Raw genomic sequence first — 19,242 nt, 5'->3', positions numbered from 1 at the left:
GCTCCATTAAATGTTCTTGATAAGGAACCTACTGGTTGATATGTAAAGGATAATATCTGGCTAGGTGGTCATTGTCGGGAGATAATTCACCGACAGGGAGTTTAACCACCTAGGCAAAGCTGAGGTGGTTCATCACCATCATCAAATAATAGTAAATAGTAACAACCAAACTGCCTCTAAGCAGTGTTGTTTTCATCGACGTCTAAAACCAAGATGAAAAATGTTCATCGACTACCTTTTTTCACTGGCGAAAACTAAATGGAAACTAAATGAAAACTAAGTTTATGACTAAAACTAAATATACTGACATAGGCCTGTCTATGATGACTAAAACTAAGACTAAATATACTGACATCGCCCTTAATGTAGTTAACAGTTAATGTAGTATTTCCCTCCCTCTCTGAAATTATCTTGTATGCAGATTTATTTGATTGTATAGTAGTCTATCTCTATACTCTGTAAAATTAAGACAGAACAAGATGACACAGAGACGGCGAGTGCTTAATTAAGTTAATTTAGGACCTTCTATAGAAGTTAATTTCGTTTTATTAAACACATTTCTTCCATGTAGCCCATGTTTTGTAATGGCATCATCATGCTATTATGCCTGTGGATATACAGAGTGAGCGTAACAATGATAATTTAATATGATAATACGACCAACAAATAATGAGACCAACATCGGACGTGTTTCAGCTCACATTGCCTTCATCAGCGCTGATCAAGACTCCAACAGGAAATCATTACAGGATGAATTGAGAGCGCACCGTTGTTACAGGTTATTGTGAGTAAATAAAAGCACTAAAACATTGTGGAAGTATAAGCTCCAATGCAGCTAAGACCTGTCACCAAACTAAAGCGAAAGTGAAAGTGAAATCTGACACCATGCTGTGTGTGTGCTCAGCTCTGGCACACATGCAGCCGATCTATAAGCCCACAACGCGTCGCACTGCACGGAGAATAAATCAAGTAAATAACAGGTGTGATGTCAAATTGAAATGAGAAGACTGTTGCAGTGATTTCAAAGAGAACACGTTCCCTGTCAAACACTATTTGCAAGTGAAATATGCGCTATTAAGGAGGGGGGAAAGGTGGTAGCATGAGCACGAAGCCAGTGAATGTTTATTTTCGAACTCCGATCCAGAGAGATTAAAGTGTCAAACTGAAACTCCTTAAATTGTGTTTTGGTTTGAAATATTAGCTATAAGCAATAATATGTCTGTGACACATCTAGGGGCCACAATCTGCATTCAAAAGATGTTCCTAGAAGCTTTGTCATTGGTCGAAAAAAAAAAACCCGGTCTCAATGACTAACCAATCAGGAAGTAGATCAATGACTTCTGCTTCTAGGAACATCTTTGAAAGCAGATTGTGTCCTCTAGATGTGTCACAGAGACTAACGGTTTTTTTGGGGAGCGTTTTACCCATTGCTGGCTGTCTGAATTTAAAAAATAATAATAATAAAAAAAAAATGTTGACATAGTATTGCTTATAGCAGCTTTAAGGCTAGTGAAACGCACAATTTACACAATCAACATTGATTACTTGCAAACTTATTTTGGTCCAAGGACATGCATTTTTGTAAATGCACTCTCAAACAGTCTGTTTACAAAATCTACACAAGACAAAGTTGTTGCCAAAATTGCAAACTATAAATTCCACCTCAGGCCTTTTTGTCCACAGTCAAACCGTAAAACCGGTTTTGACACCGTTAACGTAGTGTCCTTGCATGAACCAGCCGTAGTCTGTTGTGTCTACATTCAGGCTTCACTCACCATTCCCCAGGACCCGGGGCTTGTGTGCGTCAGACTGAGAGTTGGACAGATGCCCTTTGCAGCACACGGAAAGAAGGGCAGGCAGAAAATCAGACGAATAGATGGCAAAGTAGTAGAAAGCTAGACTCATGAGCTAGTCTCATGTTGCCATTCGACAGACACTATTGGAGAGTAGACCTCCAACTATTGATTGTAGTGGAAAATTTCAAAATGAGAGATAAGTTGTGCTAGAATATGGTGGCAAGAACAGACACTGGCAAACCTACGCTTTGGTAACCAATCATGCCACCGGTCCACTCCCTTATTGTTTGAAATTCTTTATTTAGGCTGTCCCCGAACATTCAGGGTTCGAATGTCCGCTCGTTAGGGTTGGCACTCGAATCTTAATTTATGGCCTTGAACCATTTGTTTTTTTATTATTATAATTTTTTAATATTATAAAAAAATATTAACTTTTTTTGTATTCTCTGCGAGAATGCGATATGCATAATAAGAGTACTATGTTCATGTTGTGTTTACAATAATTTATAACAAATTAATGAACGAGTGACAGCTAACGAGCAAGCTACACTGCAGCCAGCAAGCTCACAGAGACATTGGGAAGCATTTTTGATCATACGACAAAATATATGGACAGTTGTAGGCTACTCACAATTGCCATGTTTTGGGGGCTGCTTGAAAGGTCATGGCTCATTTTGAAACCGCTGGTGCAGATCAGTTATTTTCGCATGTCACAGCACAGCAGCCACTTGACGCTCTCTCTGTGTGTGTGTGTGTGTGTGTGTGTGTGTGTGTGTGTGTGTGTGTGTGTGTGTGTTGGGAGAGACGAGAGAGCCGCGCTGCGCTCTGATCATGTTCAAGACGGATATCTCGTGTTGTCATTATAGTGTATTAAAAGCAACCCTCACCAACCCCTGATTTCACTGATAGTCTATGCAACGTCGCCCCGGAGGATCTATTTAAGAATTGCAGCCTGGTGGTTAAAAGCACTCTGAGAAATTAATTAATTAGAACCAAATGGTTCGGATGTTCGCTCGAAAATTTCTGCCAAAGTACGAGTCCTAAAAACAGGGCTAGGGTACAGCCTTATTGAGATATAGTATCTCATTTTCGAGAGGGTCCTCCTTAACCCATTTTGACCTGGGAACGATTCTACAAATGTCTTCTAAATCCTGACAGTTTTCTGAAAAACCCTATGTTTCTATGTCAGTCGTTCTCAAACATTTTCATGTCAAGGACCCCCAAAGATTTTATGTAATTGGCCGCTGACCTTCTAAAATAGCAGACCTACAAGCTCATAGCTCGAGCTTGCAGATCTGTTATTTTTCAATGGCTAAAGTATAACAATGCTTAAAACGTCCAAAAGGACCGCCGTACAGACAACGGATTGGTTCTGCAAAGGTTTACATGGTGAGCCTCTGCATGATGTGTCTGTCTGTCTGTACTATGTAGCATGGTGTGACTCTGCATGAGGCGTCTCTCTGTACTACTAGACAAAGGTTTACGGTGAGCCTCTGCATGAGGCGTCTGTCTGTCTGTCTGTACTATGTAGGCAAAGGTTTACATGGTGTGCCTCTGCATGAGGCGTCTGTCTGTACTATGTAGCTAATCCACCACATGAAGTCAGAAATCACGCCATTTCTATCGGTGATAGTTTAAAAAAAAACTCACAGATTTAAAAAAATGAAAGCTGAGAAATCGTCCTCGGTTTCTAGGTTAGAGACAGAATTGTGAGTCCAGGTTGAAGGTAGGCATATATAAAGAAAGACATTTGACAGATGCATCTTGCAGATGCCGACTGTGACTGATTAATGATGACACTCAGCTGACACCAGGGGCCGGCGAAGGAAGGCGTGCCGCTTTTCCTGAGAGTCTGCAGTGAGAGAGGAAGTGAGGGAAGTGGTTGAGCGTGCCAGGTTTTTTTGTTCTCCTCATCACCCTCGGCTCTCACAATGGACGATGATATCTCCATCGGGAACTGGGAAATATCAATTATCAGGGACCGGTTGTGAGGCTGGCGAGGTGAGCCAGTCAAACACAAATGCTGAAACCTCACCGGGTCAGGAGCATTAAAGCTTCCATTTCAGATAGACAGCGGGTCAAAACCCCTTTTACTCACTCGCTAGACGCTAATGTACTGGTATTTTTTTATTTTTGCTGTGCTGTTGGTATATGCTGGTATACTTCATAGTATCAATCTTAAGTCCAGTTGGGTGTGAATGAAAAGTGTCTGTCACGAGCTCTTTGCACAAGCTGTTCTTATACGAACAAAAATGCTTCCTAAAAAAAACCAATGTTGGTGTATAAGAGATTCGTACTGGTGGAGACAGCATAGCGGAAAGTGTGTGTGCGTGTGCGTGCATGTGTGTGAATAGAAGACAGGATATGAGGTCAAAACAAAGTGCCAGATAAAGCTAGACAAATGTAAAAGCTGTGTGTTCTGTTCTCACTGTCATATACTGTATATGAGAGTGTACTGTATATGATATACATACGTTTACAATGTAAACCATTGCACAGAGTTCTGCATGTAGCTTGCTGTATGCTCCTAAAAGAAATAAACTGCTTGAATCTTCGGACAACGGTTCCCTGCGTAAAAAGATTTCCATAACCACATTTGGCAGCAAATTTAGATTTTAGTTTTAGTCACATTTTAGTCACCTGGAAGGTTTTAGTCGACTAAATCTACAGTTGATTCACACTAAAATGTATTTTGGCGGGCCTCGATGCCGACGTAATGACTGTTTTTACACTTGCTGAAAATAGCAGATCTACAAGCTCGCAGTGCGACGTGTTGTGAGCTTGTAGATGTGCTATTTTCAGCATGCAACCAAATGTAAAATTACTTATACTGGATCTCTTGTCCACTAGTCCCTTCCTAACATTTTAGTCTAGTTTTTATTTGTTGACGAAATTGTCAGTATATTTAGTCTTAGTTTTAGTGGTCATAGCTGAGTTTTCATTTAGTTTCCATTTAGTTTTCATCAGTGGAAAAAAGGTAGTCGACGAAAAATTTTCGTCTTAGTTTTAGGTGAACATTCTGCGAAAATAGCAGATCTAGTACAAGCTCATAACATGAACTGCAATGCTTTGTGAGCTTGTGGATATTAATGTACAACAAGTATGTAATTAAGGTTTCAAGTGGTGAAGAAAATACCTGCATTTCATTTTTTTGTGTGTCATAGGAGGGCTGTGGGCAGTTCAGAAACCCGTCCACCAGTGACATCATCGATGGGGAATCCAAGCTAATAGAAACTGCAGGCTTTCTAGTCCTGAAAAGTTGCAATGTGAAAATGGAAGCCATCGTTCTCACGATAATAAAAATCTAAACATTTTTGTAAAAAAAATCTTGTTTAAAAGAAAATCTGCTTAATGATGATGTCACTGGTGGACGGGTTTCTGAACTGCCCACAGCCCTCCTATGAGACACAGACTGAGTAGAAAAGAATTGTGCCATTTTATCATGATTATTAGTGAGGACCTATTATATGAACATAGGTTTAAAAGTGGTGGTCCTTGAAGCTTCAAGACTGTCTCATTTCTCTCCAAAAGCCCTTGAATATATGGAATATATTAAGGATTACTGATTATGGTAGGCTCATATTTCATATCACACACACATACCATACAGTAAGAACTCCTTTAACTATATATTTTTCATTTATTTTACTTATTTATGCATATACCGGGAGGCCGATAATATCGGGCATCCCTACTTGGAACCTCTTACTAAGCTGGGATGCCCAGATCTTGTGCATGTCATTGCAGGCTGACCAGGCCATACCCTTCCTAGTTTGAAAGTACGTTTGGGAAGATAATATGAACCCAAATACTTGTAGTCATCAACCTGTTTCAAAGGAGTGTCGTTAAGTGTTTTGATTTGGTTATTGTTGGATTTGCATATATTTACGTTTTCAGTTTTCGTCTCGTTGAGATAAAGACCAACACAGTTGGAGGCCTGCTCAAGAGACTGAAGGACAGCCTGAGCGTATTCCAACGATTGACTGATAAATGCGATGTCATCAGCGAAAGTCAGTGTTGGTTAGGTGTTTAGCAGGATGACGAGAACCTCTCCTAGGGTTTAGTTTATTATTTATGTGCCGCTAGCTAGCATAAATGTAGTTCACCTGTGCCACAATCAACGTTCACTTTAAGAGAAGGAGTTTCCACCCGCCGCCAGCCCCATACACACACTTTGCTATCATTTAGCATTAGTGCACACTGTTTACTAGGGATGTACGATTACTAGTAGTAATTTCCGGACTATAAGCCGCACCTGAATATAAGCCGCACCAGCCAAATTTAGGGAAAATCCCATATACAAGCCGCACCGGACTATAAGCCGCACCGGACTATATGCCGCAGCTATGTTAGCTCAGAGCCTGAGATGGCTCTGCGTTAGCTGTAAAAATCCATAGATAAGCCGCACCGTTGTATAAGCCGCAGGGTTCAAATCATGGGTAAAAAGCCGCGGCTTATAGTCCGGAAATTACGGTAATCGGTAGCATATATTTGGAATCTGCCATAAAAATGCCATATCGGTATCGGAACGGTCTCAAAATAATACAGATTATTTCATCAGGTTTCACCAGCAAAAATATATAAATAAATCTACATTTAATTTGTGTAGTATATGCTATTATTGATTGATTGATTGATTGAATACATTATTAACAGGCTTTGGGCCAATTAAGCCCCTATAGGGCCTAGGCTTGTTTACATTGTGGTCCTCTGTATAATATCGGAATCGGTCAGAATCGGTATCGGCAGATATGACCCTGCAAATAATCGGAGATGGGATAAATCCATAATCGTGCACCCCTAGTGTTTACCTCTCACCAGAAACATTTACATGTCGGGAGCGACGCGGTACAAAGTCACAAATGAACCCTGGATGGCACAGACCAACACAGCGAGAGGAGAACCAAAAAGTTGTGCGAGCAGCAGCCGACATGTCTTAGCTTTCACCACAAACGGTAATATGTCGGGCGCAATGCGATCAAAAATAATAATGTCAGTCGACGCCAGCGTCCTCACTTCCCACATCGACGGTGGCGAGCTCACACCGGCCGACTCATTGGAGACAATGTAGGGTTCAGTGTCTTGCCCAAGGACACTTCGACATGTGGACAGGAGGAGCCGAGATTAGAAGCAGCATAGAAACGACAATGAGTGGATCCCTATGGGGTACACGCGCATTGATCCTCATGATGGATTTCCTTCTCCTGTATCGGTTGGTATGGTAACCTTGTTATCAAAGATAGAAATTCCTGGCAACAAAAATTGCTGGCATCGAATTTCAGCCTTGATTTCTTCTATAATAGACAGCTGCTCAACAAAGCCACGACCATCCGCTCAAATTGTGCCCACCCACTCAGTTCAGAGTAAATGCGGCTGCCAAAGATTCTGGCCTTCGCCATTTTGTTATTTTCCTCTATAGGCGGATTTTAATTAATTCCAAAAAGAACAGTCAATAGCACATTCAAATTCCATAACACTCTTTTTTGGATATTCCTTTTTAAAAATGAAACAAACCTGTGTCCAATTAAATTAGTTGATTAAGTGGGTGTGGCCTATTATTTGGTGGTGGAGCAGTTCTTTCAGGAATCAAAGCTGAATGGACACAGCTACCATGCGGTATCATCCAGGCACTTTGCATACTACATACATACATACATACATACTAGCACTTTGCTCACGGCACTTTATGATGCTTCACTTTGTACTGTACTTGGTTGGCTGCTCTCTTTTTTTTCTTATCCTTTTTATCGATTGCACAGATGTGTCCATGATGCCATGTTGTCCTCTGCTGTGTTGTCTCATGTCAGATGTGTCCATGATGCCATGTAGTATTTAGTATAGTAGTATATGTAACTATTTCATGTAAAGGACCCCCAAAAATATATGTAATTGGCCGCCGACCCCCATCTGAAAATATGTTGTTCCAGGGACCCCCCCAGAAGCAAGGATTTGAGTTCAAAACGTTCGCTTTGCGCCACATTTTCACGAGTTTCCAAAAATTGCAGACCTACAAGTTCATAGCTCAGACCTACAAGTTCATAGCGCGGCACTCTGTGCCATACGGCAGGTATGGCGGCGACCTGTGGGGTAAAATCTTAACCCGTCATCTGGCGGGTTATGAAGCAGCTTGGCGTCGTGAGTGTTAAAAGCTGCCGTGGGGCTCAACCATTATATACACAGAGTATACGTTGGTGGGGTCCGTAAAGTATATATATATATATATATATATATATATATATATACGGATACGGGGTACGTATATATACAGACATGGGAGAGAAGGAATTAACCGTTAAAGGAAGGCATTGTTATCCCGCATTAAACTGTGAAATAGTGTCATTTTCATCGACTAAAACCAAGACGAAAAAATGTTCATCGACTACCTTTTCACTGACGAAAACTAAACTAAATGAAAACTAAGCTATGATGACTAAAACTAAGACTAGACTAGACTAGACTAAACTAGAAAAAGTGCCCTTCTGGGCACAGGTCTCCACCAGGAGGATAGGAATATTTAGGAGTAATATAAACATGTTTTTTGTTTGTTTGTTCCAATCTTTGCCAATCAGGATGGAATATGGGAAATGGTGCAGATCCGTGTGGATGGCACGCATGCACAATCCACCTGTTGGTGGCGCTATAACAGGGCAATGTGAAATGGGTGGGCTATATTCCTCAGCCTAGTAGGAAAGTGCGTGAAAGATTTCACGTGAAATTGCACGCTGCGTTCATGATTTGAGGTTTTTTGTTCAAAACAGGCCAATCCTGCAAAATTTGAAAGCCAATGTTAGCCAATTAGGATGGAATATGAAATATCAGACACATCCGTCTTGAGCACATGACTATGGAGATACTGTGTAACGATTTGCGGGATTTCTGGACAAAATCTGTAGGTGTACTGTGCAAAAACTTGTTTTGCACAAAGCGGCCTCCTGGTGGCGCTATAACAGGCCGTTCTGGAAATTTTGGGGCAGAGGTTCATCGTTGGCATCCAGGGAGTGTGTGTGCAAAATGTGGCATCGACCGGGTTAACGGTGGCCGAGATTAGCTTCTAACGGACGGACGGACGGACACACGGACACACGGACGGACGGACACACGGACACACGGACGGACGGACGGAGTGCAAAACATACTCTCTCCCCATGCCTTCGGCCTGGTGGAGACAAATATTAGGAAGGGACTAGTGGACAAGACATCCGGTATAAGCCATTCAACACTTGGTTGCACGCTGAAAATAGCAGATCTACAAGGTCACAACGCGTCACAGCGCAGCTTGTAGATCGGCTATTTTCAGCAAGTGTAAAAACACGTCATTACGACGGCCTCAAGGCCCGACAACATACATTTTAGTCGACTAAATCAACTGTAGGTTTAGTCGACTAAAACTAGACTAAAACAGTAAAACATTCCAGGTGACTAAAATGTGACTAAAACTAAATGAAAACTATTGAAGAGACTATGACTAAAACTAAAATTTGCTGCCAAAAGCACTGCTGTGTAAAATAGTATATACGTTGGGCCACCACTGGGCACGAGAAAGTTCTGTGCTGGCTGTCAGTATGTTCTCAGTTTTTCTGGTCAGAAGCCTAGAGGGGGTGTGAACATCCCATTATGCAGTCTGTGCTCTGATTGGTCAGAAACCTAGAGGGGGTGTGAAGTTTGTAAATACATCAAAGATGCGAATATAATCCATTTCTAATGGATGCCTTGGCCTGGAGGAGAGGTCATCAGGTGGTCTCCAACCTTCTTAGAATGTTTCAACCCTCAACCACTACACTCTCCAGTTGGCGGGTCAGCAGTGATTGACCAAGTCACTGCTCCACTCCTCCAGGCTTCCAGCTATAGACAAGTCCACGGAGGGGAACCCCGCACGCAGCCACGACCGAGGCGCAACCAGCACCGGGAGGGAGAGCCACACCCGGCCAACAGGCTGTGGTTCGAAACCTGCCGGCCAGGTGCAGCAAACCAGTGCTGACCACACCTCAGCAACCGCCGCGCCCAGGGCACTTCCCCCGCGGACCCGCCCACTGTCCTTTATCCCCTGCCAGAACTAGTAGGAAGCTCTCTCTGCCTTGTGTGTTCTTGGGGGACACCAGGCACTGGGAGGTCTCTAGGACTATGGTTTGCCTCCTGCCTAGTTTCCTCCTACGTCTCACCAGACTGTTCATCTGTACGGTGTGCATGTGTCCGTCCTTCTCCACACTTGGCCTTAATCTGGTGTATTTGAGTTAAGGGAGCCTTCTCTGCGTCATCCTATTATGTAGCCCCATATGTGCCCTCTCCCTACGCTCATTCTGTAGCTCCGAGATGAGGTCACACACTTGGCCCCACCCACCACGTTTCAGAAACGGCGCAAGTTTCCACAATACACGTTTCTTACCCTTTTCGCCACAATTAATCCAAAACGTTAAGGGGCAGAAAGGGTTTACACTAATTCAACCTTAACAACGCCTCATCTCGGAGCTACAGAATGAGCGTGTAATGTAAAAAAATGTATTAATCACATGCAAAACAAAAAATTATAATTAGCAAATGACATTACAAAGAGCATGACCTCTTAGAAACTACGGGGAAAAAAAGTCCGCTACTAGGGGCAAAAGGCAGATTAATCATTCTACTAATCATTCTACTGTGAACTATCTGCATACAATTACACACACAGACAGTGTGTGTGAAATGATGTATTTCAAAGTGTTTAATGAACTTCAATGGGCTCTATGCACACACCATTTTGGGGGAAATACTAATGTAGAATTAGAATACTAATTCTGGTCAAACAGAGTTTGGGTGCCGCTATTGTTCCATTGTTTCCATGTTGGCTCACTGGAAACACTCACTGCTACCCCAGTGGGTCTCAAAGTGTCCTTGAATGGCTCTGTACGGGCCATTCAAGAGTGTACAAATGGAAACAAATGGACCGGCAAGGGTCCATTTGGCAAAGAGTATCTCCTCTGACCCCTTACATGTTTTAAATGATGAATATCAATTGTTTCCCTCCATGAGGCGGTTTAGAGTCCCTAAATATAAGAAAAACAGACCAAATAACTATTTTGTTCTGTTCTGCTTTTAAACCAAAATCGGCAAACCAAGAGGATATGTTTTCTTTATAATGTTTTATTATTCAATGAGCCTCTAGTTGAGAACGTATTTTTGTCTAGGTGAATAAAGGATGACAGGTCGTTTAGCCAGGATGTCGTGGCAGGGGGGTTAGGATTTTTCCAGTGAAGCAGAATGCGGCGCCTCGCTATGAGGGAGGCGAAGGCAACTGAATCTGCATGACACCTGCTGAATCTGCCCACAACAGGAGACGCACCCAAAATAGCAACTAGGGAACAGTTCTATTGTTCTTGTTCCTGTCTGCTTCTGTGATTTGTCTTGTCTGTATCTTGGAACGGCGACGTCATGTGATGCAAAACAAAATTCAGTGCAAGCTGACAATAGAGCGCCGCAGTCCCTCCCCCTTTCAGAAAAACGAGTGGCAAATGACAATGAATGGGTGACAAATCATGACAATGAACACAATGTTTTGGGCCGATCAAATCATTAGAAAGAAGAAAAGAAAGTCTGGAGACAACACTATTTGTTTTGTTTTTCGTCTTATAAATTATTTGATCGGCCCAAAACATTGTGTTCATTGTCATGATTTGTCACGATCAGAGTTGGCTTTGCACAAGAAGTGCCGATGGGAGAATGCATTGGGTTTTCATTTCCTGGGCCACTCGTTTTTCTGAAAGGGGGAGGGACTGCGGCGCTCTATAAAGTTGTGTCGTATGGTATTTGTACACTCCTGTGTCGTATCGTATTTGTACACTCCCAGTGTTATGGGGGGTCCTTTTGAGAACCACTGCACACTAACTGGAACAGAACCTTGATTAGTATCATCGGTAAAGACAGTAGGTAAGTGGCCCGGAAGTAGGAAGAGTTATTCTGTGTGCATAACTGCATGTAGCCCATTGCACCAAACCTCAGCCATGATTGTGATCTTTTCATTTCCATGCTAATCAACTGACATATCCCCCTAAGAGATCACCCTCTAATTAAGCAAAGTAATGAGTTCCAGCATCAATATGCAAATAATTATCTGCTTGGTTTGGCTGTCAACAGCTCCAGCACCACCAATCCTACCGAAATGCGATCGTAAAGCTAGAATAAAAAAAACTAAAACTAAAAACGCTTATGACACAAAAACCCCTTGGCTGCAAATATCACGGGGGTTGATTGGTTGATTATTTAACTACTCACCACTCCAGGGAAGATTTTGCAGAGTCTGTCGACGGCAGCCATGGCTTTGGATTTGCCTCCGCCAAGGCAGTCCTCAAACTCATACAGTGGCTGCCTCACTGGATTGGAGTAGGAGATCTTTGCGTTGTCCACGAATGTGATCTGCCTCACCCCCCATCCCTGGAGAAGAGAGCATAGCATAAAGCTCTACTTACATTTTGTAATCCTGATGTGGCTCTATTAATATAATATTAAGTATGCTCAATTATGCTCATCTTGTGTATTTCACATATATTTTGCATATGAAATACACATGAGCAAATTTGGAATGTTTGATAGTCTGAAACCAAAACAGACAAAAAAACTAGAAAAGGTGCCCCTCATGCACAGGTCTCCACCAGGGCAGGTCAGGTTGTGGCCTCCTGGTGGCGCTATAATAGGCCAATGTGAATAGGGTGACATTTCTTCTTAAGACTTGGATGGCAATTGGGTGATTTGAGGCATTTTGTTCCAAAAATGTGTTTTTCAAAAATCCACATGTTGGTGGCGCTATAACAGGCCAATGTGAAAAGGGTGGGATATATTCCTAAGCCTAGTAGGAAAGTCTGTGAAAGATTTCTTCGGCCTGGTGGAGACAATAAATGTTCTATTTGAAAGCAAAAAACTTTGAATGCATCAACCAGGACTAGACTGGCGTAGTTGTTAACACTTTCTCTTCCTCTCTCACCATGAGGCACCTGGCGACGTTGCAGCCCAGGGTCCCCGCCCCCAGCAGCAGACACTTGGTGCGGACCACCCTGTCCAGATCCAGTGAGGGCACCAGCCTCCACCGCATCAACTTCAGGTTCAGGTCCACCGACGACTCGGCCAGCCTGGAGAGAAACAAGATGGAGTAGTTAGATAGAACATTAACCATTTGTTTTCTAATTCATGGAATTTCTTAAGACTTTCCTTTAATGTCTTAATTATTTTTTTATTTTTTTATGTTTTCTGAAAAGGTTTTGAAATAATAATTAAAAACAAAATGTATAGGAAACAAAAAAGAAGGGGACCCACTGTTTGGGGAAACAGTGCTTTAGATTACCGTTTGGGGTCCATACATTCACTGAGGTTGACCATCCGGGGTCCCATGGCCCCCTTGGGGTTCTTCTCCCAGCCGACACTCTTGGGGCACTCTGAGAACGACAGCACGTCAACCATGAAACACTGCTTTTTACTAGAGATGTCCGATACTGTATCGGTATCGGGAAAAGTATCGGATCGGCCCTCATTTGTCATAATATGCCAGTCTAACCACCGATCCGAGTTCCCCAAACTGCAAGTGCACATTTGAGTGAGGAGTCTGCTATAAACACAACACCAGATATATAGCTAGATAGCTATAAATATTTATTTATTGCATGACGTCTAATAAAATCAAATCAAATCTGTCGTATTGTGCTTCCAGGTATAACTGTGTGTGTCTCTTTTCATCACAAAAGGCAGAAACGCCGTAGCTTGACCTAGTTCGGTTTGAACTGGACGAAGGCAGTGGATTTGGGCTCATCTCGCAGAAAATGACACCACGACATAAAACTGAAAGAATCAGAGGAATAGATTATTTTTTTTCTCCCCCCCCTTGAAGAATTAATTAAAAATGACTCCTGAGAAGAGGAGGACGAGATAAAGAAAGAGACGTCTCAGCTCAGCAAAAAGCTTTAGAGATCAAAGAGCTTCCTCCGGCCTCTTCACTCACTGCTCTGTGTGTGTGTGTGTGTGTGTGTGTGTGTGTGTGTGCTGTCAGGATTGGGGTGAGAGAGAGACAAAGCGAAAGAGAGAGAGAGAGAGAGAGAGAGAGAGAGAGAGAGAGAGAGAGAGAGAGAGAGAGCGCTCTCGCTCATGTCGAGGTGATAGGACGTGACCCAGCCCTCGTTGACTCTGTTCAACAGACTATATGGACATATGCTTTCATCCTTTATTTGAGGCAGATGAAAGGATAAAGGGTACTGTAGAACGTATCAGGGCTCAGGGTGACTTGCGAGTAGGGATGCACGATGGAATCGGCCATATCGGTAACGGAACGGTCTCAAAATAAAAAAAAATACAGATTATTTAACCGGTTTTCAACAGCAAAAATAAATAAATAAATCTACATTTAATTCTTGTACTCATCTCGTGCAGTAGTCATTTAGTTACACTTGGAAAAGAGTATACGCTATTATTTATTGATTGAATACAACTTTGGGCCAAGCCCCGCCCGCCTAGGGCCTAGGCTTGTTTCCATTGTGGTCCTCTGTATAATATCGGAATCGGTCAGAATCGGCAGATATGACCCTGCAAATAATGGGAGATCAGATAGAGCGCGCACGCACATGCGCGCACACACACACACACACACACACACACACACGGTTTACCTGTATTGAGGGAGATTTGAGGCAGTTTGACCTGGAAGAAAATGCTGTGTAGAATTGAGCGGCTTCCCTGAAGGGTTCTGTCTCTGAAACACAACACCTCCACCACGTCCAGTTTGGAACCCCTGAAAAAACGAACACACACACACACACACGGATAGGGGTGTTTTTTTCTGCTTACAGTTAAAGGAGTTTTCACTACATGGTGTTTGTAAGCTTGAAACGTAAGCTTACCCTAACAAGTAAGACGCGCAAACGCGGGAAACGAACGCAGCTTGTGTGTGTGTGTGTGTGTGTGTGTGTGTGTGTGTGTGTGTGCGCTACAGCTGCGCCCTGTGTGTGTGTGTGTGTGTGTGTGTGTGTGTGTGTGTGTGTGTGTGTGTGTGTGTGTGCTACAGCTGCGCCCTCTGGTGGCGGGCGGGTGGTGTCACAGCGGGACAGACAGACAGACAGACAGACAGACAGACAGACAGACAGACAGACAGACAGACAGACAGACAGACAGACAGACAGACAGACAGACAGACAGACAGACAGACAGACAGACAGACAGACAGACAGACAGACAGACACACACACACACACACACACACACACACACACAGACAGACATGATCTGCAGGGTCTCATAGTTAGTGCTCATTGCGTTCGCAATCATGTAAGCTTACCCTAATCACAGTAAACATGTCTTCAGTCATTTTCAAGTTATTGTAGTCAGTACTAGTCACTTCAGTTCAGCACAGCTATATTGTATTGTAGTATTGAATCGAGAATCATTTTGAATAGAGAATAGTTTTGAATCGAATCGTGACCCCAAGAATCGGAATCGAATCGTGGGACACCCAAAGATTCGCAACCTACACACGGACACACACACACGGACACACACACACAGACACACACACATCATTCAAATCCCTCCTATGCCAACGTTCATTAAGACATGTGAATCCCTTGACTCCTTCAAAACCGCTCTCAAAGGGCTCCTACGGACGGCTGCAATTCGAAACTGGCCCCCGTAAAATCTGAATCCCCCCCCCCCCCACGGCTATATAGAAGTGTATATTTGTACGTCTCTAAATGTTATGATGAATTGAAAATGGTGGACTTTCTTGTAAAGAAGTGTCGTCCACTCACAGTTAACAGTTTTTGTATTGAGAGATGTGCTTGAAATGTACTGTAATTCTGCAAACTGTTAATAAATACTTCAATCAATCAGTCAATACACCCACACAAACACACACACACACAGTACTGTATACAATGCACCTCGTTAAGCAGACAAAGATACATACTGTACATTAGTTCATGTCTAATGATATGTAATCCCGCTGCCAGTCTCTCTCACACACACGAGATAAACAATAGCATGAACACGCATTTCCCCTAATAAGGTGCTAAATGACCGAGGTCAGCTTACACTGTCAACCTCCACAGTGAAAGAGCCCTGTGAGACAACATGACTCCGTTATAATCCTCCCATCTGCCATGTGAGCCAGCATCAACAGTTTATTCGGAATTGTCTCAAAGTGTGGTCATGCACAAGATTGATGAGGTCTGCCTTGGGAGGGGAAAACCGCCTTTGACCACAGCGCACGTACTGTACGCTTAAAGCAGATAGCAATCTCACTATGACCACCCTGTTCAAATAAATAACACAAATAAAAAGATATCTGGGATACAAATGAGCGGTGCCAGGAAAAACACGGCTCTCTCCTCCGGGGGGAAACTGGGACACAGTTGAACACTTGAGAACTCGCAAGTTCTTCTGAATTAGCACTCTATAGAAGAGGCAATTAGGGCATGTTGCGACCAGAAGCCAAACGTTGCAACCACAAACTACAAATACTGTGTCATGTCTCTTCTGACAGACACTTTACAATACATCCATATTCATATTGTCATGGTTATCATGGGCAGTCTGGGCAGAAACCATGTGTCTCCACATTTCAACTGTTTTGTGTATGCATTTATATATTTATTCCATAGCGTAAACTAAAGCCCCCATTTTTATATTTTGTCATAATGTCAGTGCCATGCAAAAGTAGTGAATCTACAGATCTAGCTTTATATATATAAAGAATATAGTATTGTAATAATTAGTCAATTACAACAACAAAAATCATTCAGTATTTTTACACTGTACAGTGTGCACTGCTGTAATCACCATTTCTGAATTATTTGGATAAATGAAGATGTACAGATTTACCACTTTAATAGTAGCTTAACCCAATATCAGGGTGGGAACCCCTTTTGGTGTTTTTTGAAGAACGTTTTAAACTGAAATATTTGCTTCTGGGGGTGATTCAGTTTTTTAATAATTAAAAAGAAAGAGCGGATTTGTCGCAGACCTGGTGACGAGGCCGCCGCGTTATGATGACGAAACCGGAAATCTAGCCATGCTCTGGGCTGTTAGGGCTTCTGGGAAAATGAGTTCAATGCAAGTGAACGAGGGGTTTGTTTGGACTACAACATGCTGTGCAGGGTGGTTTCGTTTCACATTGTTTTTCTCTTCAAAAACAAACCATCAGACTATTTCCTGCTGGATTTTCATGAATCAAAGCTGCAAATACTTCAACGTATGCTCCAAAGGTATTAGATCGATCCCGACAGATGGATAGATTGATCTAAGGCCCTGAAAGTGTTAACATCCCCAAACACATGTAGGGTTTAGTCCAGACCTGGGCATCACGTGGCCCGGGGGCCAAACACAGGCCTTTGGCTGACTCTGACCGGCCTGTGAAAGGTTACTTGGAAATGAGGAAAATAAAAAGCACTTTCTAATTTTACCTCATGTGTGGACTAAAACGGCATTGCCTTTATTTTATGAAGCCTGTTTATTCACGACCTGTGTCCTGCAGTGCATTTCGTTGTGATTGACAACCCGTTACCTTCCTTGTCACTCAATCAGAAATGTCTGTGCCAAAAAACAAGAGTGAATGCCGAATGCAGAGATTTCAACAAAATTCTACTAAGCATTTAAAGAAATAAAGTTAATATCAGTGCTGTTTTTGGCAGCAAATTTCTATTTTAGTCATAGTCTTTGGACTGAAACTTAATTTAGTTTTAGTCACCTGGAATGTTTTAGTGTTTAGTCAAGTTTTAGCCGACTAAATCTACGGTTGATTTAGTCGACTAAAATGCATTTTAAGGATGCTCCACCCATACTGTATGTCTCTCAATACTGTAGTGTTGTGCATCCGTTTGTAGCATCGTGTCACTGGCTTGGCATCAGTGTTGATTTCGTCAACTAAAACTAAGACGAAAAATGTTCGTCGACTACCTTTTTTTCACTGACGGAAACTAAACGGAAACTGAATGAAAACTAAGCTATGGATAACTAAAACTAAGACTACATTTCGTCAACAAAAACTAGACTAAAATGTTAGGAAGGGACTAGTGGACCAGAGATCCAGGATAAGTCATTTTACACTTGGTTGCATGCTGAAAATAGCAGATCTACAAGCTCACAACGTGTCGCAGCGCAACGTGTTAGATTGTAAAATCGGTCATTTTTAGATTTGTAGATTTAGTCGACTAAAGTCTTATGACATTTAGTCGACTAAAAGTAGACCAACACTAAAACATTCCGGGTGACTAAAATGTGACTAAAACTAAATGAAAACTATTCAAGAGACTAATGACTAAAACTAAAACAACACTGCTTGGCATGGATTGAAAATGACTTGTTGCAGCCCTAATGCTGTCACAGCTAGTGTGAATGCAGCAGCAACACAGTGATGAGAAAATTATTACAAATGCTAAACCAGGGACATTTTTTTGGAAAGCTTAGTTTGAAGCCTAGTATTAACAGAAAAAGTACTGCCAAGTTACTGTTGGGATGTGAAATATGGTAGACGTCAAAGTTCAGTCGCTTATTTTTTTCTGCTACCTTCCTTCTACTGCAAAACCCTAATCCCCCTAGATTGTTAATTATGATATCATAAACTACTGAATAACAGTTTTTGGCAGCAAATTTTGATTTTAGTTTTAGTCATAGTCTCTTGAATAGTATTCTTTTAGTTTTAGTCACATTTTAGTCACCTGGAATGTTTTAGTGTTACTCTAGTTTTTAGTCGACTAAATCTACGGTTGATTTAGCCTTGATGCCGTCGTTAACGACAGTTTTTTTCACTTGCTGAAAATAGACAATCTACAAGCCCACAACGCGTCGCGACGTGTTGAGCTTGTAGATCTGCTATTTTCAGCATGCAACCAAGTGTAAAATGACTTATACTGGATCTCTTGTCCACTAGTCCCTTCCTAACATTTTAGTCTAGTTTTTATTTGTTGACGAAATTGTCCATATATTTAGTCTTAGTTTTAGTCATCATAGTTTAGTTTTTCCATTTAGTTTTTATGTTGACAAACATTTTTCGTCTTAGTTTTAGTCGATGAAATCAACACTGCTGTATAACAGGGAAAATAAATCCTTCAACATAACACAGTACATCTTTCCAATGTGATTTCACCACACTAATTCTAAACTGTGTGGGATACTATGAACTTAAGGAGGGTAAAAAAAAGGGATCAACTTTCCACTGCGTGGGAGAGTGACTAAATTCCTAAGTGTGTGTGTGTGTGTGTGTGTGTGTGTGTGTGTGTGTCTATATCTATAAAAATGTCACCTACTGTCAATATTTGTGTAAATATTTGAATACTCAAGTCTAAACTAACAGTTTAACTTTGAACTAAAATGGTGTGTAATAAATCTGACGCCTTGCATTGAATCACACTGGTGTGCAGAAGCCTCTCTACTCTCTCATTTTGTAAATACTGTCTTCAGTTTATAGCATACTGGCTTATCTCTTTTTATTGTGTCTCCAGTC

The 19,242-nt window shown here is 42.0% G+C and overlaps 1 protein-coding gene across 3 annotated transcripts in view; it reads right to left on the bottom strand.

Moving 5' to 3' along the window:
- The window catches only part of atg7 (ATG7 autophagy related 7 homolog), a 156,374-nt gene that overhangs the window by 107,234 nt on the left and 29,898 nt on the right, over nt 1–19,242 (bottom strand). For all 3 annotated transcript variants that reach the window (XR_014569661.1, XM_083771700.1, XM_083771701.1), the window contains exons 9-12: nt 14,417–14,538; nt 13,105–13,195; nt 12,748–12,892; nt 12,042–12,200 (exon numbers count right to left, since the gene is read on the bottom strand). Coding sequence is in view for 2 of the 3 variants with exons in the window: in XM_083771700.1 (XP_083627826.1) it covers nt 12,042–12,200; nt 12,748–12,892; nt 13,105–13,195; nt 14,417–14,538 (517 nt within the window). In the remaining variant the exon portion in view is untranslated. The remainder of the gene's footprint in view (nt 1–12,041; nt 12,201–12,747; nt 12,893–13,104; nt 13,196–14,416; nt 14,539–19,242) is intronic.

The sequence above is a fragment of the Protomyctophum parallelum genome, assembly GCF_964188405.1.
Source record: "Protomyctophum parallelum genome assembly, chromosome: 8".
Taxonomy (NCBI): Eukaryota; Metazoa; Chordata; class Actinopteri; order Myctophiformes; family Myctophidae; genus Protomyctophum; species Protomyctophum parallelum.
The sequence above is the reverse complement of the archived record's forward strand: the minus strand, read 5'-3'. Positions and strand labels throughout refer to the sequence as shown.